A 27906-nucleotide genomic window follows, 5' to 3' on the forward strand; every position below is an offset into this window, starting at 1 on the left:
CTGTCTTACTGGTAGAGAGAATGAAAAATAAGTTTATCAACGATACTGTGTTCCATTGCAAAGGGCTGATTTGCAGTTGAGATAAAAACAAAGATCAGTGCTAAGAAAACAGCTTTTGGCACATTTATTTTCTCTTTCAAAATATTTGCACTAAAAGCTTTTTTTTAAAGGATGTTAATACAGCACCTGCAGTATTCTTGGAAGAACAGCCTTAAAGAGTGTTTCAGAAAAAGGAGAAATACCTTTCTTCTATAAAAATCAACAGATCCAGCTACATATCAATATGCACATTTGGAATATCTTTCTAGTCATTCATTCTCTTTGATTTTACCAGAAAATATTCTCTTACAAAAAAAAGGAAAAGAAAGAAAAGGAAAATTGGGAAAAAAAAAAGAAAAAAAGAAAAAGTTTCTGTAAGAACATCAATATTTTGACATGGAAGGAGAAAAGGGAAAATTGTATGATAAGGTTCAGAATCACTAAAATGAAAGCACTTATGCCATAAAAATACCTGCTCTTGTCAAACAAAGGAGCTGTATTTATCGTTATTTTATAACCCCCTCCTAATTCATGAGATGCTTTAACAAAGATAGATATATTTAGGTATTTGAAATGCCTTTTAAATTCATTCCTTTTCTTGCTATTTTTACTGAAAATAATCATCATAGCGATAATAAAAAATGTTCAATATTTGCATTGGGTTTACACAAATTCAGAGGACTTTTAAAAATAGGAAAATCTTCCTCAATACTAAAAATGCTTTTATCTAGTAGATGCCTTTACAATTCCATGAAACACAACAAATTCATGTAACATTTATAATAAGAGAAGAAACTTGTCCCACCAAACTCGAATCCTTTTCAATGGGATTTGTCTTTGCCCCCATCTTGAACTCATCCTAAAGAAAATAGACTAAAAATCTTTCAAAAGAACACGTTTCCCCTAATATGACTAAGAAGAAGATTGATTTTCTACTTCATATTCCTAGATTTAAAAAAAAAAAAATGACATCCCTTCATTAAAAATAAATGGTTTTACATAGCTGCACGAACAAATATGTTACCTACACATGCATCACATCTGCACACATGTACATCAGTTACTGCAAATATTGCTGCCTGCCTAACCTCCATCAGCAGAAAATTTTGGTGAGTTTGTTATAAAGTGCACTGCTATGGATAGGTGCAGGTGTTTTCTCCCCTGTGAAAGGCACTTTTGACCCCTATTTTGAACAGATTTTTTTTCTTATTTTTGTGCTGGCTATGGAGCTTGTAATGTATAGTTACTTTAAGTTTTTCCATTTAAATCTTAGCAAAAATTTTTTAGAATATGACACTGACAACACTTTCTCGCGACAAGATCAACACAGTCAGTTGGAGTTTGCATTAGGAAACTGAAAGCACTTCCCAACACAAATCAGATCCTTTGTGCTTCTTTATACTTTGAACACATAGTAAAAATAATCCTTTCTTCAAAATGAGAAAAAGAAGAGAAAAAAGAACCTTCTTAGCAGCCAAACCTTAATTTTCCATTCTGTGATATGATTAGGCACTTATTTATGCGTTGTCAGTCACAAACATGCAGAAAACGTAAAAGTTATTGAAAAAATTAAAGTCTGCTCAACTGTCTTGCAGGACTGTTGGTTCTCTAAGTGCTTTGAAATTATGATGTATGAGGTAGATGTTGCATATTAAATAAAGATATTTAAATTATAAAGCCCCCGTTAGTGAGAGCTGATGAATGTTAAATGTTATGAGCCACAAGGCTGTGGCATCCATCATATTCACATATTATCACAGTCAGTGATGGAGCAGCCCCAGTGATGACAGATAGACTGCTAGATAGTTATCCCTTATTTCCAGTGTCGCCAAGCAAGCCTTGCAACCCCTTTGGCATTATTTTTAGCTTTGCATTAAATTAGCAACTTTTCCCATCACGTTCTGCCAGAAAGTATCAATTCTTTCTTCACGTGTGGAAGGTAAAAAGAATGATTCAGTGAAGCAGGGAGCAAAGCAAAAGGAAGCCGTAGCCCCTGCCTCGGAAAAGGCTGCAAACTTCAAATGACTAGAAACAAATATAAAATTGTGATCTTGCGAAAGAACAGCAATGAAACAGTAAGCACACAATAATGGCTTTTCTCTGCACTTAGATAAAAGCTGAATTTTTGATGTGCACAGTATATTTTCATAAAATTTTATATACTATGTTTTATACACTTATTGGCTATTCCATAATAATGTGTGTGCTAACAGTAAAATTGCTCTTAAATTTATGTGTGTTATTTATACGTTCCCACGTAACAATGCTTTTTGTTGTAAAAAATATTCTGTTTATTAATGTAACTTTACAACCACTGCATCCAGGATCCGTGGTAAATTAATGACATTTTTATTATTTTATAGTGTCATTAAATTTTTACTGATCACTCCATCAAACAGAAGCAATAAAGGCCATAATGCAAACTGGGACACTTAGATCAGGGGAGCAGGAAGGCATTCCATATAGTCTGAAGTAAACTGCTTGCCATAAATGATATTTATACCATCTTTAAGGATGTGAGAATACTTGGACAAGTTTGGCAAAACTGTTTCTGTAGTACTGTGGATTGTGTACTTAAATAACAGTTTACTTGCCAGCGAGACAATTTTTTTTTCAAACCATATGCGAGAAGATGACTGATTGCATCCATCTCTTGAAAAATAATATATGAAACGTAATAATACACTGGGCACCCCTCCCTTCTGGATTACCAAAACTGATCTGACTATACCCATGCCTCAAATTATTTCAACATGCTTGCTTTTTCCACATCTGAAATGTATGCTTAGCCTGAAATGGAAAATGGCATGCATGCTGATGGTTGTGTGAAAGATTTAAAATATATATCTTTTTTTGCAAACAAATACTTTTATTGAAGCAGACGTGTTTGGACAATGATGTAATACCTTTATTTCAATAGTCTAGCATGGAAGCAGTTACCCAACATCAATTTAAAGAGGCAGTTTCTAGAAATCGAATTAATATGGGTCATTCACAGAAGCCACAGAACATTTGACTGAAGGGATATTATTTCTTCTGAGGACAGTGCTTTAGTTAGAATAACTACAAATAATTATCACATGTTGTCTTTATGTATGAAATGTATTTCAATTGAATTATTCTATACTAAATGTTCTAGTAGCTTATTTCCTAACCATGATCTATTCCCTTCATGTACCATGGACAGTAAACAACCAGCAAACAACTTAATGTATTCAAAACATAAAAAGGACATTTTCAGTAGAACACAGAGAAAATTATTCCCAGTTTGAATGAGGAGGAATTACAACTCCTTTTTTTCCTCCTCCCTGGAAACTCAAGATACAAATGCCTCAAGCTTTTCAACCTTCTTCTTACTACTTTTTAACAGCTGGGACTGAAAAGTTAAATTACCTTCCACTTAGAATCTTTTGCAATGGCTTGGCACAGCAGGGATAATTACAAATTGACTTTCAGCCTTATCTCTGGATATTTTAGTTATTATGGGTGGGAAGTTTAAACATTAACCTTATTACAACAATGTCAATCATCCCACTGGTGTGCAGGCATGCAACTCCTGGAATTCTTTGGATGGCAGAGGAGATAAACACAATAGTGGCACTATTGTTACAATTGAAAGCATGGCCCTTGGTTTTGCAGAACTGCGGTGAATGCCTAGGACTCATTTTCAATATCACAGCACTGGGAGCTGCTCCAAAAAACAGAAATTAAATTAGCAAAGCAGGCAAACTTATTGTAGGAATGCTGTTATTTTAAGATAGTACAAGATAAAAGGGGTACCTTTTCCAAGGATTTACAGGTTTTAGGACTGAAGGATATGCTGACACCTGTGATGTTGACACAACCTGCCCTTTCTTTATTTTTTCTGTAAGTGAAACTCCTGAATTCAATGATCTCAGGGACCAAGAGGGGCACAGTGAGTGGTTTTTCACCCTGACATACTGCTGCTTCCAGGTTTTGGGGGCCTCTATGCTGTTCATAAACTGTTCCAGCAATATCTTTGCATGCTGAACATACAGCATGGACCAGCATCCCTGCGACAGACTACAGATTTGCATCACATTGCAGTGCCTCAAAGCAAACAGCTTGCTTGAAAAGATGTGGGGAGAGAGAAGCCACTAGGTCTCCTTTCAAATATATTCTTCCATATCAAAGCCTAACTGAAAAGTAAGAGGTTAAAAGCAGATAACAGGGAATTTACAGTAAAATTTCTTTGCCTGCCTGGCAAGCCTCAGCTGGCTTCCATGTGACAATATGACATGGGCAGGACCATCACAAGCAGAAAACACTCCAAAGTTGGTCAGAAACAGAATTTCACAGTGATTGTCACATTATGAGACGTCTTTCAAGAACCAGGTTCTGGAGTCAAAATTGAGAATTGCAATTTCATCAAAATTTAAAGCGTCTAGAAACAAATCTAGTCTAGAAACCAGTGGGCTAAACAAAAAAAAAAAATTCCCCAGATAAGTAAATGCCAATGTATATAGGCAACTTGTAAACTGCCTAAACTACTGTTTCAGCTAATTATTTTGGAAGCCTGATTTTAAGGATCAGAGTTCCAAGAGCTTCTTCTCAGCTAGTGTGAGCAGTAGCCATCTTGATCTTGAACATAAATAAGAAGGATTTAAATGAATTCTCTGATTATCAGGAGCATTCAGCAGATGCTAAGATGTTTATAGACTTCAGTGTATGGAAGCCTGCTTTTAGTAGGAAGTCTGTCAATTCAAAACTATTTTTTAAAAGGGAAAAAAAAAAACAACTGATAGCAAATATTTCCACCTAAGGAGAATACTATGCCCTCCTGCACATGAAATATTGCCATCTCCATAACTATTGCCATGCTTTACAGGCACTCCTAAGCTATGGATCTGCCCTGGTTAGATTACTTTCAACAGGATTACTGCATTTACTGAGCCCCCTTAACCAAATGCTTTATGTCTTTGTTCATATGGTTTTAATATGGTTTTAACCAATTGCAAGGTTATTTATAAGTTTGCAACTCCCCAGTAGTTAGAGTTATGAAGCGTTTAGACTTAAGCATATCCAGTTGTGTGGTAACCCAACTACTGCTTTCATGCGGTTTCCAACGTTTTATTCATGTACAAAGGCATGATGCATGGCAGCATCTGAGACCATTGTGATTAACTCTTTGTTTCAGCAGCAAGTTCAAGCAGCAGCCTACAGTAAAATGACATAAAAGGTAAAGACTAAAAGGGAAAAAAAAAAAAATCACACAAACTGTGAAATTCCACCACAGACTGAGGAGAAATTAGTCCTTAAAAAACAAAGGGACAATCAATTAAATTAGCAGCTGGTAAATGAAAAGCAAACAAGAGGAGCTACTACTTTTACACTCTGCATAATTCTCTATGAATGCTGGAGAATTTGCCAGGGGTCAGAAAGAGTCCAAAGCTTGGTCTGTCACTTGTTTCTAAAAAAGCAGGATAATTTTATGACTGTTAATAACATTTGTAGTAACACATGCTAAGGTAATCAAATCTCGTGCTCCAGAGTGTAAGCTGTTCAAACTCTTGCGTCAAAGAGAAATTCCCTTGACTTCTCTGCTGTTCCCTTCCCTCCTGACCAACTCCACAGATTGTTAATTGGGAGCCTTCTAGGGAGACAAGTTAATTTTCTTTTGTAACATTGCTAAATTTAAGGAAGAGCTGGTAAATGGTATAGATCAAATCTATAATTTACCTTTTAATTAGAAGGGATCTGAATGCAACCATTAAAAAAAACCCCAATATTTTCTTCTAATTAAACACATACATGTGCATTTTTGAGAGACAGACAAAAATAAACACAAATTATGATTGACATCCATTTCTACTAGGAAATAGCAGGACTGTGGTTTTTTTAATTCTGTGCTGTAAAGCGACTAAAGGGAAACAATTCAATAGCTACTCATGGACCTTTGGAATGTTCATTTAAATTTCTAACATTTGATTTACAAGAATAAAAGTGCAAGGATATGGCAAAACGAAGGGGTTTTTCTTAGGCTAAATGTTACAAAGGAATAAATGTAAATCTATATTTAAGTTTAATTTAGTAGGTGGTTGGACCTTGTCGGTTATGGCCTCATTTTCAACAAGTATTTTAAAATGGAGCCATTTAAATGGCAAAAAAGTGAACAAAAATGTTTTTACCAAATTTAGACAATTTCATAACTCTGTACATATATCTGCATGTTTCCCCAGATTTTTATGCTTGTGACTAAATTTCATTGAAGGTATTCTCACGCATTAGAATCAGAACAGGATTTGGTGACTAGCTCAAAACTCTGAATCTCTCTTAATCACCTGCTAATATATTCCAGGCTGAAAACCCAGTTTTAGAAGGAAGCCACAGCAGTGAAACAAGCAGCAAAACTATTCTAGGTTCAGCACAGCACTTTTTTGGAATGGAAAAATAAAAGGGAGAAAGAAGTCACCAATTTCAATTTCATTGCGGTGTTCTGCAAACCTCAACAGCACAAAGCTGTTGCTTTCAACTACTATCCACACATGGAGTTGGGACAATAAAGCTCTTTTAAAAAATCCAGAAAACACAGATCCAGACAGATGTGCACACAATGTCACTGGTCAAACATCTTCAGAAGCAATCTGATGTTCTTTTGTGAATAAAATGCAAACTGAAGCACATATAAATGGACGTTTATAAGTTTAAAATTAAACCTATAAAAGCTATGAGAAAGACAGATTATATTCACATAAACACTCCCATTCCATTGTTTCAGCTATTCCTTATGACAGGCACATGTGAGAGCTTTGGACACTTATAGGTAATGCTGGAAAAACTTTGATAAACATTGACTACATGATGCAATAATCAATTATCAAATCTCAATCAATGCAAATTTCCTACCTGACACATGGCTAGTAGTTATAAAGGTATAAAAGCAAATACTTCAAATACTCTATTTGCCAGTATTTTTTCAACTAAGGAACTAAAATTTGTTGCATTTTGTTACAGCAACCTTTGAACGTGAATAGTATTGTATATTGTAGGTGTAGGTTTGAATATCTCCATTAGAGCAAATCCTGCAGGGGCTTTGGCAGTACGGATACCCAACCCCAGACACCACAAATGAGGCACTGGGGGTACCCACCCCTTTGTTTACCTCTATAAACAACACAAGCCTCCAGACATGCCCGTTCCATCCCGTGTTCAGCAAGACACCTGAAGCAGTTTAAATTGGAGATGCAAAAGACACTTGGGCTTAAATGTTCATATTCATATTTGGAATTAGAAATGCAATCAAGGCAGTTAGCAAAATCCCACCAAATGCTACTGTTTTCAAGTATATGCCTTGCCTTGTGCTGGATGTAAATATATAATTGCATACCATGCATACAAAGATTAAGTAGGCTTTTTCTGTATTTATCAAGATGATTTTTTTGGTAGAATTTTAAGTACACTTTTCCAGGTTGCATTTTATGATTGCTGCTTATATATTGCTCTGTTTATACTCAGGCCTCTTTTGTTACCTTCAGAGAGAAAAGGATCATATCACTAAGGTGTAAGGATGGGTGACAATGGAACAATGATAATAACATCATTATGCAGTGTTTTGTCTCTTATACCTCCATCACTGCCATGTTTTTTCTGTGATTATTTCAGCCTCAGGAAAAAGTGCTGCTTACTGTTTATGTCAAGAAGGTAAGATTACTGTTTGCATGATTACAATATCAAGTAAGATGTACGTAATGCCTGTGATAATATAAATGTACCCCCTCAACTGTCTTTAATCCTCATGCAACTGGGAAAAGAAAAAAAAAAATAAATAAATAAAACAGTGAGTTGCAAATTCTTGCAGCCTCATATAGACCTTAATCTTGCAAGGTGCCAAATACTTCCACTCCAGTCTAACAGAGGCCTCAAGGACATGGATAATCAGTATTTCATTCCAGGGGAGCATATGAAGAATGGACTACATGCACTTGGCTGAATCAGGGCCAAAGTGTGGAGTTCTTATATGTACACAGAATCTGAGAATAAGAATTAAACAGGTTTTTTCCAGGCTCAAAAAGAGGCTTTATCCTTCTTACTGATCATTCTTATTTTTCTATTGAGACAGGTAGATTGAAGACCTTCTGGCACAAAGAATTATTCTTGTTTAGGAATAAAACAATAGACAGCCAAGAACTCAGTCCTGTAAGGAGCAGACAAGACCTTGCATAAGCAATGTCCTGGCTGAAGTGAAAGAATAACTCTGCATCCGTGAAATTGCTATTTTTACTGACTGATCTCCCTAACACAATCAGAACTAAGTTACTCAGCATTTATGTTTTTAAAACTTATGATCAAGGCAAAAGCAGCCCAAAATGGATTTATGAAGGCTATGAATTCAGAAAGTCAGAGAATGGTTTGAGTTGAAGGGACCATAAAGATTATCTAGTTCTAGTTCTAGCACTCCTGCCATGGGCAGGGATACCTTCCACTTGACCAGGTTGCTCATTCACCAAACCAAAAAAAACCCCAAAAAAAGCAAAAGGCAACTGAAAACTAGGATGAAGTCTCTCTTTGTGATATCTGACAAGCAAATGCAGGCAAATATGGAGAGATTTACATGTCTTGGAACGAGTAGCTCTTCCATGAAGGAATTATGAATCAAAATAATGACAGAGGACTTTAAAAGGATAACTGAAAGCTATGCAATTTTTTCCATGCAGAATCCAGGAACTCTTGCACCTGAAACCATCCTAAATGCAAAAGGATTACCTTTGTATGGGTGGAAAAAAATAATGTGTTTTTACTGCTGCAATATACAAAGAGAAAACTGCTAGTCTATAGCTAATGCCACTGGCACAAATCCATTCTCTAGCTTTTCCTTAAAAGTAGAATGATTTTATAAACCTTCCTTTGTTTTTATTGAGAAAAATTTGTCTCAGGTTTCCCAGATAAGATATTTATTAAGTACTCTTCTGCTCCAGGCAACAATGCAATTTAGAAAATGCTTTTATACCTTAACAACCAACCTTGAATGGGTGTTTCAAAAGTAGTGGTTTCACCCACAAATTAGCCACTTACGTTCCACTTAAGACTTATTTTTGACCTCATCTTCAGTATAAGCATAAGCTGTATCCTGCTGCATGTCTCTGCATTCAAAAATGCACTTTTTCCTCTCTTTTCCCTTATCCTTATTCTCCCACTCTAGTTGACATATATGGAAAAGTTCATGCAATTCACTAAAGGAACATTCCAGCTCCTCATTCCAGTGGAAGATTCTTTGCTGTTCTGTGGATAAATACAATCTGTAAGAGGGAATTTCCTGCCTCATACTTTCCTTACTCCTTTGTATACTTGTATACTTTATAACTGTGATCATGTTTTATAGCTCTGTCTCACAGGAAAGAGAACAATATTGTTCTGGGGAAGCAATCAGTATTTTGGAGCTTTTTACTATGATATATGTAGACAATTGCAAAGCTTACCACTGCTCATTAGTAATACCCAAATAATTCTAAAATGGAGGTTGTTAACTGAATCTTCAGGCACAGAGAGGGGAAATTATTATCTTCTGGTTACCCAGAAAGTCAATGATTAAGCTGAGAGCTGAACCCAGGACTTCTGCACATTAGGCCAGTCCACTGGCTGTTATGCCACACTGCCCCTGCCATAAATCTGCTTGATGGATTTTGCAGTCATGGAACATTAAAGGCTCTGCTCTTTTCTAATGAATATGTTTAAAGAAAACAGTACAAACAAAAGCAAACGTAACACTTAAATTATCTGAGACATCCTGCTTTAATGTCACGTTTGGATAAAGGTTTTCCTACTGGGGACCTATGGACTGTTATACATGCTGAAAAATGCTTTAGCCAGTACCACTGGCTGGCATACTGGTATCTCTATTTATGCCTAAAAACAGAGCATAATCAGTTTTAGGTGGTTAAGAACAATCTTAGCCAATTTTTATATTATGACCAAAACCTCGGCAGTGCAGCAGCAGTGGCAAGTAGCAGAAAATTACTTGCAGTTTTATTTGCCAGATTACTTGAACTATTTACACTGGGACTTCAAGTATGAAGTATTAAAAACTCAAGATTTGGAGAAGTCTTCTGCTATATATTTTTGTTCCTAGCTACAACAAGATGGACAGAAGAGCATTATGATTCAGCATGACTGACTAAATGAAGCATTTTTAAACCACCTGAACCATTTAGGAGTAGTTCAGTTTGAACTGTTCAGATTTCTTTTTTAATTGAAGATTTTGAAAGCCAATTGATTTAAATTAAATGATCAACCTTTCACATCTACTTGTTTAAGATTCATGTTGACATTGTACTAAATACAGCTATATAGTTTGTATTCCAGATAAATTGATCTGACTACAAGCCTCACTCTTTAGTATGATTCTTACTCCAAGATAAATCAATATTTAATATCTCCTGCAACAGCCTCTGTAGATAATTTTAAACCTTTTCTCCATCCCATTAAGTTACCTTTAAAAATTCTTTTTACAGGGCTTCACAGATGACTTCTGAAAAACTAGTTTATGAAAAGCAGTCTGAAATTCATTAATTCAGATGGAAAGGGTTTTTTTTAATCTTGCTGCATTGTGCTGATCTCTAAATCCATCTCTGTTTAGCTAATTCTCCTGCTCAGCTAATTTCAAGAATAAATAAATACTTCCTGAAAATCCGTAACACGGGTTTTTAAACGTAAACAAAAATATCTTTGTACTGCCAGCTTCGTAGTACAAGCTATCTCTGGGGTATGAGCTTCTGCAGAAACAGACTAACCAAGGCTCTCCCTGACTCCCTGAGAGGATGGGCACTCTTCATCACCAGGTACCAGCCTCCACCCAGCTCCAGCCCCACTGTCACATCAGCTAAGGGGAGCAGTGATAAGGAGCAGCACGTCAGGCTCAGACAGCAACCACATCCCAGCCTCCATTTTGAATATTGAAAACTATGTCTGATCCCTCTCTCCTCCCCACCCTCCAATCTGGTGCAGCAGCTGAGAAGGAAAAACATCTCTTCCTCCTCCCTCAAACCTCTCCTATGGCTAAGGGCCCCGCTGGGAGAGGAGGCTTTGATATCAGAAGAATGCAAACAGCAAGGCTCAGGTTTGCTGCTTCTTAGGGTTTAGAAACAGAGACTTAAGAGGAATTTCAAATGATTATACACTGGGAGAACTGAAAGGGATGATGCCAAAAAAGAAGGAAAGAGCTATATACTCTGGAGCTATCTGGTTGTAAATCCACCATTTAAACTATAGGATTTTCACATTCCTGTCCGTGCTTTCCCTCATTCTCATTCCTTATCCTGCAATACACTCAAAGTGCATTTTCAGGGACAAGTTATGCAGGAGTGAAGTTCTGTCCCATTCCTCACCTTCTAACCTTCTGGTCCCCACAAACAGTCCACAGAACTTTAAAACATCTGATTCAGCTATTTGTGGGGTCATGCTGAAAAATCAAACAGTGAAATGTTTCAGTTTAATAAAAGGGGAAGCTTTTGTTTTCAAAGCCTTTGCAGCTTTTACAGCAGAATTGCTCAAATAGTTCTGTCCTTGAGCAGGCAGCGAGCTGCAGCTAAAGCTGCTGAGAACCTCTTTGCACTGGAGAGGCAACGTGCTAGACTGAGATAGCTCTTGCCTTTCAAATCTATTAAAGATCTTCATCTCAGGAGCTGTAACTGCTTTGGTTTCTATCAAAGCACAGCCTAAAATGGTCTGATCCTAAATGAGTTCTGTCATCAGTTACAAAATAGAATTATTAAAGAAAAAAAATGTGACTGATAACTCACAATGAAGTTTTCAATTTTATCTCCATTCCTACTAGTCCAAGCAATCAAAAATGTGATAAATTGTGTATTTTGCTTATGGAAAATGGTCAGCATTTAGCTCAGTTGTGAAGTCAAATCCAAGGCTGATTTAGCAACAAGAATGCAGCTGTATAGAGAACATAGCCACAAAACAACAAAGAGAGGTGAAAAAACACTATCTCTTCACAGCATGAGATGCTAGTGGAAATTCTAATGTGGAAATTGTGTTCTGTCCTATTAGTTAATTAAGATGTGACACACAACAGCAATGAAGGTGCTCTTCTCATGAGACACTACAAGAGCAAAAGCAGGGTGAAGTTAAGCAACAGGGAAGAGCAGCAGCAGGGAGAGAAGGAAAGGAGAAACAAAGGAGTAGAACGTTGCAATCACTGCAAGAAAATTTCCCCCCTCTGCCTTGTGATAAGAGACTTCCACTACCTAAACCATAGGCTGAACCACACTAAGAGCATCCTAATACTGCAGCACTGGGATCTCAAAACAGTTGAAGGGTGATTAAGTAATGAAGTCCCCGATTCAGAGGCACATGGGCTGAGATGCATCCTTAACATAGCAAAAGCTTTACATTAGGAGAATTTAAGTGGGGTCAAAACCAGGAAATTGGGTGCTTGTTTGCCCTTTTAACAGGATTCTTTATGTTCTTATAGCACATTGGTAAGTACAGTAACATGGCATAGGTGGGGAGAGAGGGAAATCACTTGGTAAACCAAGCAAGGAGTACAGTTCATCACCTTCCCTTGTAGGATAACTCACACATGCACTACAAATTTCCCATACTGCAGTTCATTCCTTTTGCCTGTCCCTGCTAGTGAGTACATCCTGATAAACTATGGGTGGCTTTTGGACTGAATGGAATGGATATCCTGCACAGCAGAGTGTGCTGGCTATTGCAAACACTGATAGTCACCCCAGTCTGTATAGGGTCAGTTTGTAACTGTGAACATTCCAGTTCTGTGAAAGAGGAAAAATAAACCTTGCAGGCAAGAGGGTGGGAGCAGACCCACAGGAAAAGGTCTTCCTTGCATTTCTAAGTTTTGGGTTCCTTCTGAATGGAAGCCCTAAGAGTTGGTATACCCTTCCTCAATGAGACATTGTGATGACACAATGTGATCTGTAGTGTGACACTGGAAAATAAAACACAGGAGTTATGCAAAGGTCATGCAGGTAATCCCTTTTTAAAGGGGAATCCCTTGGGAGGAAGAGTGCAGCCATACAACCTAATCTTATTCATGGTATTCAAAAAGCTTTAGGAACAGAATTCTGGCAGGGAGCTGGCAGCTGAATACATTTTGGCAAACTGCTGAACCTCTGACAGACCAAGAAGTTTTACAGTACATGATGTGTCAGTGACTCACTTTGTATACAGCTCTAATGCACATCCTCCCAATGATGGCTTCTAAACAGAATGTAAAACAAATGTACCAGCATCCAAAATACAGCCAAGAGTGTTCCTGTGTTTTAGAAATGGGAAAAGTGGGATGCACAAAGCAAGAATCTCTATGCATGTAAAAAGACAATTCATCCAAACAGGAGGAACATAATGAAATTTTTACTTCACAATTGAACTCCAGGATGCAAATAAAATGGCAGGGGGATAGGAATGCTCACACTGCCTGCTGTCTCAAGAAGCCCTTGGCAAGGTAACAGTGAAATCATGCACCCAGCTACTGATCAACACAGGTCTGACATTAAACCACAAGTGTCCACTTCTCTTACTGGCTGTTTAATAAATTGCTTTGGAACGGGTGGAGGTAGAGAGGAGATCTTTCCAAAACCATGTCTCAATGTTCTCCCTCAGTTAATGAATGTCAGCAAGTGGAATAGAACAGAAATTTGATATGTTTTTCTAGCCTTTCTTATAGAAGCATTTGCAACATGTTAGAGGCCACAGGCATAAAAGTGGAATAGTGGGAAATTAATGTTGTCTGTAGATTTTCAGGATGTAAGCTGGGCAATTTCAGCTTGTGGGTTAGGCATACTTAAGGTTTTAAGTAGTGTTATAACGGCTTACTATGACTTGAACAAGATTTTAATATGAGCAATCTGATGTTGAGTATCATTTATTACCCTGTTACACATTTCCATTTGAGATAGACCTGTTAGTGGAGTTAGTATTATGTGGCTAGAGATGAACAGGCTATGTGCAGTGAACATTTAATGCAGAAATTAGAGTATTTCTTATCTTTTCAAACTACCCATGGAGGTTCAGCAATTTCTACACATGTATGAGTGTCACTGCTTTAGCAATCCAACTTTTTAAAGCTATGCATGAGCTATGCACTTAAATGCTCAGTGGTTTTCTACTTCTGATTTATGCTGCAGTTGGACACCTAAGATAAATGACATTGTTTTCAGTGCCTAACTCAATGATAATGCAACTTTGCCCTAAATTACCTGAAAAAAAAAAAAGGCAACTGGGAATTCTCTCAGCTCAAAGACTTCCTAGGTAACGAAAAGGTTTTACTTCGATCTATCAGCTCCTGCATCCAAAAGCCTCAACACCACAGAAAAACCCATGAATCTGCCTCTGGCATACCACTGGTAGGAAAAAGATGGCAGTGGTAAGGGATAGTGCAGCAAGGCCTTCAGCAGCCCTAGATTAAATTGCTGCAGAGTTCAGGGAGCTGCTGTAAAGATCTATAATTAGCACTGACACTTTATCAGGGGCTGGAAGATCTCCCTGATACTGCATTCCTCATTTGGTCAGTGGGGGCTGCATCAGAGCCTCCATTTCTTATTAAGAGGGAGTGAGCAATTTGGGCATAAAGTGCAAATCCCTAATTGTGCACAAATGTCCATGTTCAAATGTAAATACAGTCATAGAAATGAAACCCCGTTTGCATTAATATTTCTGGAAAGAAACAAAGCAAGGACTAAGCATGATCCAACTCCATTAATCAGATTCAAACAAACACTTGCAATGTTTCACATTATTGGCTCGAGTTTTTTCATAAGACAAAAGAAGACAATTTTACCTGTTAGCATACTTATTCTTTTGACTGAAGCAGAACAGTTAAGCCAGCAAAAAGTATTGCATAATCCCACAAACAGGCAGCTTGGTAAATATCCTTAAACAACAGGGAGTGAATTTGAATTTATCATACCTATTGATGCAGCCTAATGACACTTGAGAAATGGGAGACATTTTTAATTTTAGAAAGTAATGAAGTATCAGGGAAAGCAATCCAAATTTATCCTTGCTGTACTTTATCTGCTGCAGCAGAGAGTTATATTGGCAATGCATTTGATGCAGCAAATTTGCTTAGAGGAATACACAGAGCCTGGAAAAAAAATGGAAGTAACTTTTGCGGATGTCTCTGCTTGTATCTAAGTGTGAAATAATATGCAAATGTATTCTGTAGTTCTCAGGACAATTGAGGAAGTGATATGATAGGATTGTGCAGCTGCCATTCTGACCCACAATTTAAATCAATGAATATATTCTTGTTCCAGCAAATTTATGCTCGAACAATAATTTTCAACCTATCTTTATTGTTTTGTGGAGAAGCATAATAAAAACACAGAATAAATTTCAGTATATATCTGTAAATTCTCCCGAGTAGCTTGGGAAATGTATTGTATATAAGAAGATCATTATGCTGTTACAGTCATCAAAAAGACACTATCCTTTATGGCAGAACATCATCTTTTGGAAAAAAATATCCTTGTTGGTTTGTGCAAATTTTTCAACACATCCCTGAGACATCTTTCAATCTAATTCTGTTCATTTTGAATTTTCAGTTGCTCCAAAATTTAAGGGAGAAGACCGAAATGGGGCAAAGTTTGTATCCTTTTCACATCTAAATACCCCATGCAAAGGAAAAAGCAGTGTATTTGGCTTTTTTCTTGAGCTGGAAAGGCAACAGAAGAAAGGGGACAAGTCCCCATTATTACTAATATCATCATCATCATTATAATTAACACTATTATTAATTTGGTCTAAAACCTGAAGTGAGACAACTCTTCAAGTAGCCCTGACAACAGAAATAAAAAATCATAACTGTGTTTAGCAAGAATGCTGTTAACACAGGTAGTGGCACAACCTCTAGCAGCCAATATTCAAGTGTCAAAATAGCTCCTGATACCAAAAGTTTGTGCTGATTTCTTTCCTGGAAAGAGTATTTTGTTACTAAGTGCTCCTGGCATTGAACTGAAGACATGAAATTCTTTAAAAGTTCATCTAATATAGGAATTTTCTACCCTGTGCAGTGTGTGCGCATGTGTGTATACATGTGTATGCCTCTCTATATATGTGTACATAGTCATTCAAATAATAATGTTCCATATAGGCTTTTAATGTATAGGTATGTTCTCTTTTATTTTCTTATATCTGTACATCACTATTGGGCTGGTCAAATTTTTTTTTTAAATTTATGTTCCTGTAAAATTTCCATGATTTATAGTTTGCAAAGATTGCATATTTTTCACTCAATTAATTTTGATAATTTAATCGATAGAAAAAATAATTTAGATTTTATTTTAATCAGACTCTACATGACTTGTGGGACTAAGAATTTCACTGTACATCTAATATACTGGAACTGAAATGCAAAAACTACCAGTTTTATAAAGACAATTTTGGAAAGTAAGGTAATTGAGCAAAAGGTTTAAAAACAAAGGTCTCACAGAAAATTCTTCAATAGGTGTAAACTGGATCTATAAGCTGTCACCAAAGCTAAATTATCTGCAAATTTAGATGACCTACATATGCCAGAGATTTTCCACTGTTTCTTTTTGTCTTTTACCTGTCAGTTCCACAGTTTCAGTGAACATGTATTTTTAATGTGCAAATTTCAAATACATTATTTGTATGTCTTGCTACACACAGCATACAAAGTAAACCTAAAAAAAATAAATTTAGTAGGTGCATTGATAGGCACGAGTGTGACTACACAGGTGTAAATAGCATTTGAGCAAGAGCATGTGATCAATTAAAGGCTGCATCATACATTACCTACAGACAAAGTCAACAATTCATGAGCAGAGCTTTAATATTTCTATCTCTGGGGCTGGAGGAACAGCCCTGACAAGATTTCATACCCACAGCCTCCTGCACCTGGTTCCCATTACAAACCTGGCCTTGATAATGGGGCTGTGTTCTTCTGCAGGGGCTGATGTTAGCACTGGTATTTTCCTCCCATAACTCTCAGAAGCTGGGCACCAATGTTATGGCTGTGTGTGACCCCTCTGTGCATGAGCAGTTACAGCCTCCATCACCTTTCTCACTACTTAGATAGAGATCAGATAAAACATATCTCTAAGTATGGGTACAACGTCTGACCTGTTTTTATTTCCTGGGCTATCTACAAAAGCTGGTGATACATTACAGGCTTCAGGGTTCTGTCTAAAGTCAGATTAGTTGTTTTCCTTCTTAGTTTATAATTGAAACATTTCTGCTTAAAAGATATGGCTGGAGACACGGGGTTTTTTTTTCCAAGATGCTCTGCTTTGAATTTAATTTCAAATTACATTGAGAGTTCTAGTGTTCAAGCATAAATCCCTTGCAATACTTACCTGTGTCAGAGAGATACTGAAACCATTGAGCTATTCAAAAATGCATCTAATTCCTGATCAGAACTCACAAAAGAAAAACAAAAATGACAATTCTCAGCGTGGCCCTAAATACACTTAGAAAACCAATGCAAACACGTATGACATTCATACAAAAGCAGAAATCATCTACACCTTGAACTTCTTAAAAAAATAGCAGGGAATTCCCTGAAGAGATATGCTGCCCGGGAAGGCCAGTCATACCACACAAAATACACCCTGAAAAATATGTTGCTTGGAATCATTACTATTTTCCCCCCATTCTTTGTTACAAATGCATATGGATGCCAGCCTCTATCTTGGCATGAAAATTCAAATATTGGAAGCAACAGCATAAATAAACAGAATTTCTCCAGCTAAAAAACTAAATGTTTGAGGTCCGGCATGTTTTCCAGTTCTAATAAAAGGGGGCAGTATTACATCAGCTGAAATTCTGAATTGTCCAAATTATCATAAAAAGAGCTGGAGAGGGATACAAGGCTGCTGAATTCCACTGAAAATAGACTGTTACTGTGTATGCAGCCACAAATCTGCTTGTCTGCCTTGGGGTAAAATTTTCAGAGCTAGTTCAGTGGGACTTAGGCTCCTGCATTGCAGCCACTTCAAAAAAATTTTACTTGAGTCACTATTTTCCTTTCAAAATTATGAAAGAAATATTACAATGGGTATAAAATGAAGATACATGTTTATGTAACTAGGATAAGCCCTAAGCCTAAAAAAGAAATTGCAAAATTATTGCAATTTCAAAAAATTCTGGAACAAACTGAGGATTTTTCTTTTGTCTTTTCTTCTTTTTCTTTTTAATGCAGATTTTTCAGATTAAAATACTGGTGTTCAAATATGGCTTTAGGAAATTAACTTTGAGCACTTCACGAAAAAAAAAAAAGTTATAGCTTACATATATTATGTACAGCCACAAGTAGATTACTAAACTGAGCAGATTCACAGTCAAGTATAAGGGACATTTGTTTTGTAAGAAATATGGGGACTGCTGGGATTTGGTTTTGAAACTTTTCCCTATTCCAGGGCATTTAACTTAGACCTGCCACTTATCTGTTCTAAAATGATGGATCTGCTAAGAGGTTGTCTCCATGCAACGTGTCCTTCCACATCCCAGAAAGTCCCCAGGGAAAGGTTTGTTGGCTGAGCAGGATGATGTAGTCAGGAAAAAACACTTTGCAGTGTCTCTTTGTAGGAATCAGAGTCTTCATTAGACAGATGGAATACACTCCCACTGAGTTGAATAAATTGCCTATATTCTTGCAAGAAAGTGAGACCACACTAACAGTTCCTCAAGTAAATCAATGTCTTTCTTTTTTCCCTTTCTATACAGTTCTAGATTTTTAATTATGGAATCTAAATACTTAAAATTACATCATCCCTAATTGTAGGCTGGGAGGGGCAGGACCTTTCTTAAGTTACAGTGAGACCAGAACTTCCTACAATGAGTGTGGAGACAATACCATAGAAAAGCAATAACTTTGCAGAATTAGTCATCTGCTATTTTTACTGCTATCCATTTTTTCCCCCTAATTTTTAGGCACTCACCCTTAAATTACAAGTAGAACAAAGGTTTAACCAACAGAAATAAAGACCAAATTGAAAATGCTCACTGTTCATGTCTCACTGCAGACTGAAATATAAGCACTGACCTCTTATTTACTAAGTATCAATAGTCTGCTAGAAGAAAATAAAGGGGAAAAAAGAAAATACAAGTTTTTCTTAAAAGGAAAAAAGGAAATGAGAAGAATCAGTACCTGCAAATCTAAACCACATATTCATAAAGATTTATAAGAAATCCACAAGGCCCTAATGACCAATTAATGCATGTTCTAAATTTAAGAGTGGTCAGGACTCCTTTCAGTAAAAGGAAAAAGAGAATTGCATGCAGAATGAACTGGGAAAGTGTTTGCTTAGCTATGTGTTTGGGGCTTTTTAACAGAGTTGAGAATTGACTCATAGCAAGGATGCTTGTAACAAGGTGATCCTCTGTGATTGTCTGAGAAGCCTCCTGCACATACAGAACAGACACTGTGACTCCTGCCACTGCAGTTGTTCTGTCTCTGATGCTGAATGCATGGGGAGAAAAAAGCTGGCAAAAAACTGATGGCAGCATAATGCAGCATTGCTTGGTTTCAGGAAAATAACAGTACAATGCTGGAGCCATTGCTGTGGGCAGCCAAAAGGAGATTATGCATGACTAGTGACTTTTCCTACAAAGACTTCCTGAAGTGTTTTTGTACAAGTTTGTGCATGTGTGCAGGAGCTTCGTATACATGATGAAGTGTAACAGCTCCAGAGGAGTTGTTACACTCTATTGTCTCAATAATCCACATACTTAACAGTCCCTAAATACAGCAGAGCATAACGCCTCCAAAGGGGTCGTTATGGCTTATCAAGTCAAATCCAAGTGCCTAAATATGGATTTGATCAATAGACTGTAATATCTCCAGGGGTGAATAATACACGTTTTTAAGAATGTGCACATTTTGCATACAAACTGTGGGTCTATATTAGGGGAAATTACGTGGATTCAACTTGTGAAACTTTGATTTAGAGATAAGAAAGGAATAAAAGGCTCATTAGAAGAGGTGCTAAAGTGCCATGATTCCCAGGAAGTAGGCAATGACTCATGTCATTTATTTTGGGGTCTAATTCTGCTTTCCTACTGCAAATACACAGTTGTCTGAAAATCTACAAAAGATGAAGAATGGAATATAAACATGAAAATGTTATATTAAATTCTGCTTACTCTCAGATCTCAATGAATATGCTTCATGGGAAGTAAATGGGGATGTGGGGATACAAATATGTTGTGGTAATTGATTTTGTATTTATTCTATCTTGACTCCATAGATTTTCCTCCAATCACAGTTCTACCTATATTTTTTATACAAAGATTTTATGAAGCATCTTTTTTAGCATTTTCCTGCTTTATGTACAAAAAAGATAGGATTTGATCCTTTTTAAAATAATGTCAGTTATCTTATAAATTATATAACATTTTCAGATTCATTTAGAGCCTTAAATCAAAGCAAATCTTCTAGGCAATGACAGTAGTTTGAAATATTGAAATAAATACAAGTAGCTGAAGCAATGCAGATTTTGTTTAAGTACTCCTTCTTGTTGAAGGTGAACATGGCTTGAGTGGAAAAAAGTCTCATCCTGCAAACAAGGTTGAATTTTTGGTATGATTTTACTTTTGCTTCTATCACATGGTAAAAGATCTGTATATTATTTTCTTCATTTTTCTAACCCTCTCCCCTTCCCCAGTGTTTCTGTTTACTCTGTAAAATTATTGTTCCCTTTGCTCAGTCAGATCACGCTGGAGTTTTTTGCTCCACCTGAAGTGCAGCAGAAAAATTCAGCTCCACTATAGTGATTTTTTTGCCTCATGTGCATTGTACTGGTTTAGGCTCAGAGTTCAGCTTAGTTTGTGTGCTGCTGAGTTTTGGATTTGTGACCAAAACAGAGCTGGATAACACAGGGATGTTTCACCTATTGTCAAACAGGACTTCTACAGCAAGACTTTTTCTGGGGTTGGTGCTGCTCTGCCAGAGAGGAGGCTGGGGCTGTGCCAAGCACTGAGAGGGAGACAGAGCCCAGCCAGCTGACCCCAGCTGACCAAAGGGATATTCCACACCATATAGCATTAGACTCAGCAATAAAATCTAGAGGAAGAACGAGGAAAGGGAAATGTTTGGAGTTTTGGCATTTGTCTTCCCATGTAACTTATTTGTGCTGAAGCTCTGCTTTCCTAGGAATGGCTATACACCTGCCTGGCAATGGGCAGTAGTCAATTAATTCCCTGTTTTACTTTCCTGACATGCACAGATTTTGCTATACTTATTAAACTATACTAATCAACCCACAAATGTTCTAATTTTACCCTTCTGACTCTCCTCCCCATCCCATGGACAGGAGAGAGCGAGCGGCTGCGTGGTGCTCACCTGCCTATCCTAACCCACCTCAGCACACAAATAACTCCACATCTCAGAAATATAATGCTTAATGCTTTGGCAAATGACAATGTTGGGCTGCCCCAGAGTGCTGGATGCTTTTGTTTTGGTCTTTCTGATGAGTGAATCTCTGTGAGCACTTTGAAAGTCTTTGTAGTTTGTTTTTTTGGTTTTTTTTTAACAGCAGAATATGAACACAAGCAATTTTCAATTCTGTGTCTGTAACCAAATACAAAGCTTTCTGAGATTTGAATGACACATTTTCAAAAAGGCCTAAGCCCAGGCTTTGAAGTTATGTACATAATTTTGTGAGTCCAATCATTTGCACAACAAACTATTACCAACTATCTGAACTTGAAGACCAGCAACTGACCAGAACTCAATAGCTTTTTCAAACCAGCTGCAGGCAATTAATTTGTCATCTTTTTCTGGTGCCAGCTTCCAGCTACTCATTTCTACAAGTCTAATTACCTGAAGCCAATTTCTGAAAATTTGGTCCTGAAAACACAGGGTTCTGATTCTTCAAAAGAAACCAATCCAAAATTGCTACTGTTATCAAAGCTTCAGTGGGATTATGACAGAAACTATACGCAGTTTTCTTGGCATACAATTATTTCAAAATTATGTTTCTCTAATTGAAGTGATCTAGCATTCCTGCTCCCCCACCTCCATTTTGATCATCCTGCCCATCATTTTTAGAGTAAAAGAAGTATATCATAATGTAAAAATTGAAAGGCAGAGGGTGAAGGGGGAAAGAAGAGTGTTCTAGAATTCTGTTTGTGCAAAGGATGCTTCTGGTTTTAATGCATTTTTACTTGCTATAAAACATAAATACATTTTTCCTACTATTCATGACCGAATTAATACTTTTATTTTCTTTAGGATAAGAGTAGGGATATACCATCATGGAAAATGACTGATTTATATCCCATTCTTTTGCAACCCCTGCCTTTTCTCACATCTGTGGGGCAAGGATAACAGGCCAGCACACCAGAGGTAAAACCAGAGCACAAACTACAAGCCTTTCCTGCCTTAATGGCTCTGTAGTACCTGCTGCAATAAATAAACCCAGCAGGATTACATAGGGTCACTAAGAGACTGAACAACAGATTTCCCTGCTGCTGTTTTATTCTTAGGTTTTGAAGGTTGCAAGTGCCACCATGAAAAGTCTCCTCACAAAAGATGGCATTTGAGAATGATGGTGTTTGTACCTGTTAAAGAGTTCTGATTCACTCTGCTATATTTGCAAGGAAAAGAAATTTTGTTTTTTTTTGCTCAGACTGCCTGGTGTATAACCTCAATCCAGAAGCTGTGCATCAATCTGTGTATTGCTAGTAAAACTGGCACAAAATAGAAATTTCAGATTATTCACTGAAATATTTACTGACTCTGCTTTAAAGGGTGAAAGATGAAATAGGAACTTGTTATATCAAATACAAGACATAAATATGATACTGAAAATACACAGGGGACAAACTCAATAAGTAAGTGGATGCCATTTTTATACTTATTTTTCAAAGTGAAATCAAATGTTAAGAATTCTTTTAATAGCCCTTATAGCATATTAGATATTTTTTAAATGTCAAGCCACTGAAACTCATAAAATAAATTTTAAAATAAGCATAATTTTATAAACTCTCAATACTGATCATGTATGTGACTTTTTTTATTTTTATAACCTGGGCTTTAGTATCCTGCCTCTTGATTACTTAGGGCAAACACTGACTTTTCAATTAGAATGTTTGAATACATCCTGCTTGATCAGTTATTCATTTCTATATTTTTAATAATGTCAACTTGTATTAAATGGGGTTTCCAATTATGACTTTCAATCTAATACTAGCAGACATATATATTTATTAGACACTGAGTCTGACTCAGGAAAGCATTGTTTATCCTGTGTGGCAACATTTTAACCAATCTTTTTTTACAGTCACTTCTTGATATGAGTGCTCTAAAGAAACTATCAAGCAAAAATATAAAATGTAATTTAAAAGGTGTGTATCAACCTTTAATGGGTCTGTTTATGCCATTTCTATGTCTTTCCGTGCCTTGCTACAAAACACTCACACAAGCATTCCCTTGTGGGCTGAGAAAAGATCAGAATATTATTAAATTCATCATTTAAGTTACAGTTAATATTCTGCTGAGTCTTATACTCAACCTGCACTCAAAACTCCTGTTAGTCTTTGGGCTACAATATAGTCTCCCCTCCCTCACCTAAGAAACAAAGAACCTACCCTGCCTTCTGATATAGAGAATCACAGAATATTTACAGGCATTGGAACTACCTGCTGTTCTGGAGGGCTTTAACAAATAGTCTGAAACACTGGTTGCTGTATGGGCTAAATAATGTGTCAGTTTTCTTTCCATTCATTACTAAATTGCATCATAACTGTTCTATTTGCCAGAGCTTTAGTGACTACTGGGATAATGCTTTTCCCTTTCTAGATGACTGGAATAAGTTTTGTGGTCTCTAACTGATTCGTGCCAGTGGTGAGAAATAACTTGTGTGCTGCACTTTTTGCAGCCCGTGGCACCTCTAGGGAAGCATTCTCCACCCAAAGGGCTGCCTTTACCTCAGCCAGTTACCAGAGACCTGCTGCTGGAGCAGATCCTGAAAACCTCAGAAAGGCTGCAGAATGGGACAACGCAGGTTCAGGGGATTTTCCAAGAGTCTTGTTTGTCCTCTGACTGGTGATAGAAACTGTTCCTTACCTTTCCTACATGCTCCCAGGTTGCTATTTTGTAAGCTGGATCATGTCCTGCTCAGTCCAGTGCTGGTCCCGTTATCCCAACACTTCCTCTCATTTACCCTTTTACTCTAGTGTGCCACCTCATTTCAGTGATTCAGCATTGAAGATTCAGCAGAGAATGTTTCATTCTTTAATTTCCCACTGCAACTGGGAGCCAAATGCAGTTGTTTCAAGCCTAAGTACTTTGCTGCACCTGAACCACACATTCAAGCTCCCTCAATTCATGCACTGGCATTGTAATACTCAACCATGCTAGCACAGAACTGGCCTTTTAGCCATATTTATCAATCCAGCCATTCTCAAAAGCACAATCCAAAATCTGGTGACCACAAACACTGGAAGGTCCAACCAAGCCCTTTTCCATGTTTCAATGTGCTTACAGCTTCCACCTCTGCGTGCACAGGACCGTGGGTGTGAATGCTGCCATGCACACCTAGAGAAGTTTGTAGCACAGCCCTGAGAAATGACAAAGGTGTATTTAACATGAAATCAGAGAGGGCTAAGAGCTCTAAAAAGAAATTTCACATAAAAATAAGAAGCTATTTTGCAGGGAAGGGAAGAGTGAGTGACAGACTGTGGGGGAGTGGGAGACATTACCTTTTCATTCCTGCAGTTGTTTAGACCCATGTTATTCATGGAGGGCAATTTTCCATCAACACCATGAGGCTGCTGTTGCTGCTGCTGTTCCCTTTGGATTTGCTCTCTCATTTTTCGAGCCTCCTGAATGGCTTTCATTACTGTGTCCTGGTCCCCAAATAGGGCAGGTGAATTAAGACTGGAAAGGATATCTATAAAGAGAGAACACATTTTATTTAGGTAATTACTCAAACTGGAATCCAGGGTAAGAACTCTGCTCTCACACTCTTAGAGCTGCACCCAACCAACATCTGCAGAAGGAGGAGAAGTGGCAATTGTTGTCTGTTTGATGGTGGAATTACTCTACTGAAGTGATTGATAAACTCATGCACTTCCTTAGAAATACAACCACTGAGGTCTTGGAATAGCCTGATGTGGAGGTACCTGAGCATACTCATGGACTCAAATTTAAATATGTGTTTCAGACAACAGTATTCTGAAGCTTAAACTGGAAAACTTTTGAGGTGTTAAAAATAATTAATGAAATGAACAAAGGAAAAAATCTCATTTACTAGGCCATGAAACTCCATGTCAGTTCTTAGAATTTTTTTATAGAGAGAATCATTACTCCAGACATTTGGATTTCCATTTCAGAAAGAGCACTCACATTTACTTTTTGGGAGCAAAGGTCATTATCACCATAACATGAGTATAAATCTCTAAATCAGTAGAGAAAAAACAGTTTTCTTTCTATCACTCTGAACAGGAAGAGACTTTTAAACAAGCATCATACTCAGCCAAGCATTCCTGTTGCATCTTACAATGCATTCTTGAAGATGAGTATCCCAGACACAGTTTTAGATTTGAGAGAAAAAGACAGCAATTATTTTGTGGCTGTTTCTTTTTTTGTTGCTGTGACAAAACTGTGATCCACCTGCTCCTACATGGAAGTGTTTTCTATACTGCACAGGGATAGATTGGTGCATGTGTATTCTAGCTTGGGAATTTTGAGCAATCACAGGTTGTGTGTGACCTGTGCATCTGCCTGGCCAGCAAATGTCTTTTATAAAAGCTCTGAATTTGCTAGATTTGTGTACTTATTGACAGTCTACTACTAAAAAAAAAGAAAATAAAAAAGAAAATAAAAAATCCAACAAAACCAAAATACAAAACAAAACAACAACCAAAAAATCCAAACAGGCTAAGATTTGGAATTAACCTTCAAAGATAACTTTTATATTCTTTTTATTTCACTGAAGTTCAGGTGAGTACAATACAGCAAATTCAATCTCTAAGGACCCTGAATTATGTTAAAATAAAAATTATTACGGGTTTCTCACATTTTATCCGGGAACCAAATGCTTAATTTAATACCATGGCCTAAGTAAGAAGGGATGCAGACCAGGATGTTTTCACCCTATCCCAACAAGTGATGGGACTGGTGAATTTTTATATCTGTATTAAACACCCTTCTCCAAAATAAAAATAATGTACTGTAAGACAACCATTGTTCCTGCTGAGGAAAATTTGCAATGTTCTAAACCATTTCAGCCTCCAAGTTCCAATTTTGACCCTAAAGAAGCTGGGAACCATATTTGCATGATTTGAAAGATTTTTTTTAGATTCATAATCATGTACATGCAGCAAAAGCTCCTACATGGATTGCTGATTTTTGGTAATGTCTTCCTGTCTTTTTTTATACTTAAGGATTGAGACAAAATTTTTTTATGACTTTACATGAAAAATATTTATACCTTAGGCACTATTTGTCTTCTGCGCTCCTTTCTCTTGAATGGTCTATGACTTCAGATTGATATTTCACTTTCTAATGTAAGATAATGCAGTGATAGTTGCAAATAAATTGACAGGTAAAGTATCTAGATAGTTGCAGAAAATATCTTTCAGAGATCACGATGTTCCCAAGTGTTTGGGAATGGAAAAAACCCCATAATTTTTATATATTTAATATATGTATTTAACATATCTATTCATTATTCACAAGTGTTTCTATATATTTTACAAGTACACTTGAGCTACAGATTGTGAATAAGTGGTCTGTAGTAAGTATTTAGTCACTGTTAAAATTTACTATTTGAACTTTAGGGCTGATCATCTACATTTTGCAGCTCTTGATTCTGTTTCTTGACTGGTTAAAGTAGTCTTCATACATAGTTTTCAGACCATTTTTTTTCATCACTTAATAAGCTTAAAGAATCTTGAACACAGGTCAAAAATTCCCTACTTGTAACCATATGAATCAATGAAATCCTGACAGACAGGTGAACAAATGACAAAACCATCATCAAATAATAACATAAACTGTCTGGACTAATGCCTTTCATTCCCTACTTAACAAAAAAAAAAAAAAAAAAATCTATCTAGTATCTGGTTAGGCTCCATGTGCATGCAAAGATAGTTTTTTATTTTCTTGATCCAAGATTCAAAATTTAAAAGTTAACTTTGTGTGTATACACCCAGCAGATGCCTTTAGGAGAGATATTCACACAAAGCTGTTTTACAAGTTTTATATATCTATCTTTATTTACTTATCTGTGTGTATTTGTATGTATTTCCTACATTATGCATTTCTTTCCTGTGTTGTCACACACTGACACATCTCTTATAAAACTTTGGCAATCAACCATTCTTTGAAAAGCTTCACTATAACTTTTTTTTTAAATTCAATTTTAAACAGAAATGTGCACCTAACTATCTACCTAATCCAGAACTAAGTGTGCTCAGGCTGGAATTCCATGCAGAAATCGTGTCTATTTTGTCCTTTTCCCAGGACAGGTGAGTTACCTAAGGAGGATCCTCTTCCCAGGGATCCACTGAGCGGGCTGGGGATGCCGCTCTTGCTCGTCACTGTCACTGGGCTGCTTTTGCTGGCTGGGAAGAGATTCTGTGTCGGAGATGTTGGGGATTTGACAGGTTCAGCTGTTTTGGGTCGGGCTGAGAGATTCAGTGGCTGAGCTGCTTCATCCTGCAAGAGTTGAATGCAAGTAACTATTAGGAAAAGACAAATGAAGGCATCATTTTGCAAGCAGCGGCTACTTTACACCTCGAAGACAATGCCACATTCCACAGCAATAATAACAAAAGAAGCTAATTATCTGCCTCCTTTAAGATTCAACGAAAGGAAACCTCATTAATTTCTCTGTGTTATGCTTCTTATTTACATTAACTATGTGACTGGATCATTCTTTTTGCCAAATTAAAATTTGAATTAGCTCA

General features: G+C 36.9%; 1 protein-coding gene across 13 annotated transcripts in view; it reads right to left on the minus strand.

Moving 5' to 3' along the window:
- SOX6 (SRY-box transcription factor 6) overlaps window positions 1–27906 on the minus strand; it is a 370587-nt gene that overhangs the window by 33842 nt on the left and 308839 nt on the right. For all 13 annotated transcript variants that reach the window (XM_077179864.1, XM_054635990.2, XM_054635992.2 and 10 more), the window contains 2 exons: window positions 27475–27655; window positions 24694–24884 (listed from right to left, as the gene is read on the minus strand). In XM_077179864.1, coding sequence (XP_077035979.1) covers window positions 24694–24884; window positions 27475–27655 — 372 coding nt within the window. The remainder of the gene's footprint in view (window positions 1–24693; window positions 24885–27474; window positions 27656–27906) is intronic.

The sequence above is a fragment of the Agelaius phoeniceus genome, chromosome 6 (genome assembly GCF_051311805.1).
Source record: "Agelaius phoeniceus isolate bAgePho1 chromosome 6, bAgePho1.hap1, whole genome shotgun sequence".
NCBI lineage: Eukaryota > Metazoa > Chordata > Aves > Passeriformes > Icteridae > Agelaius > Agelaius phoeniceus.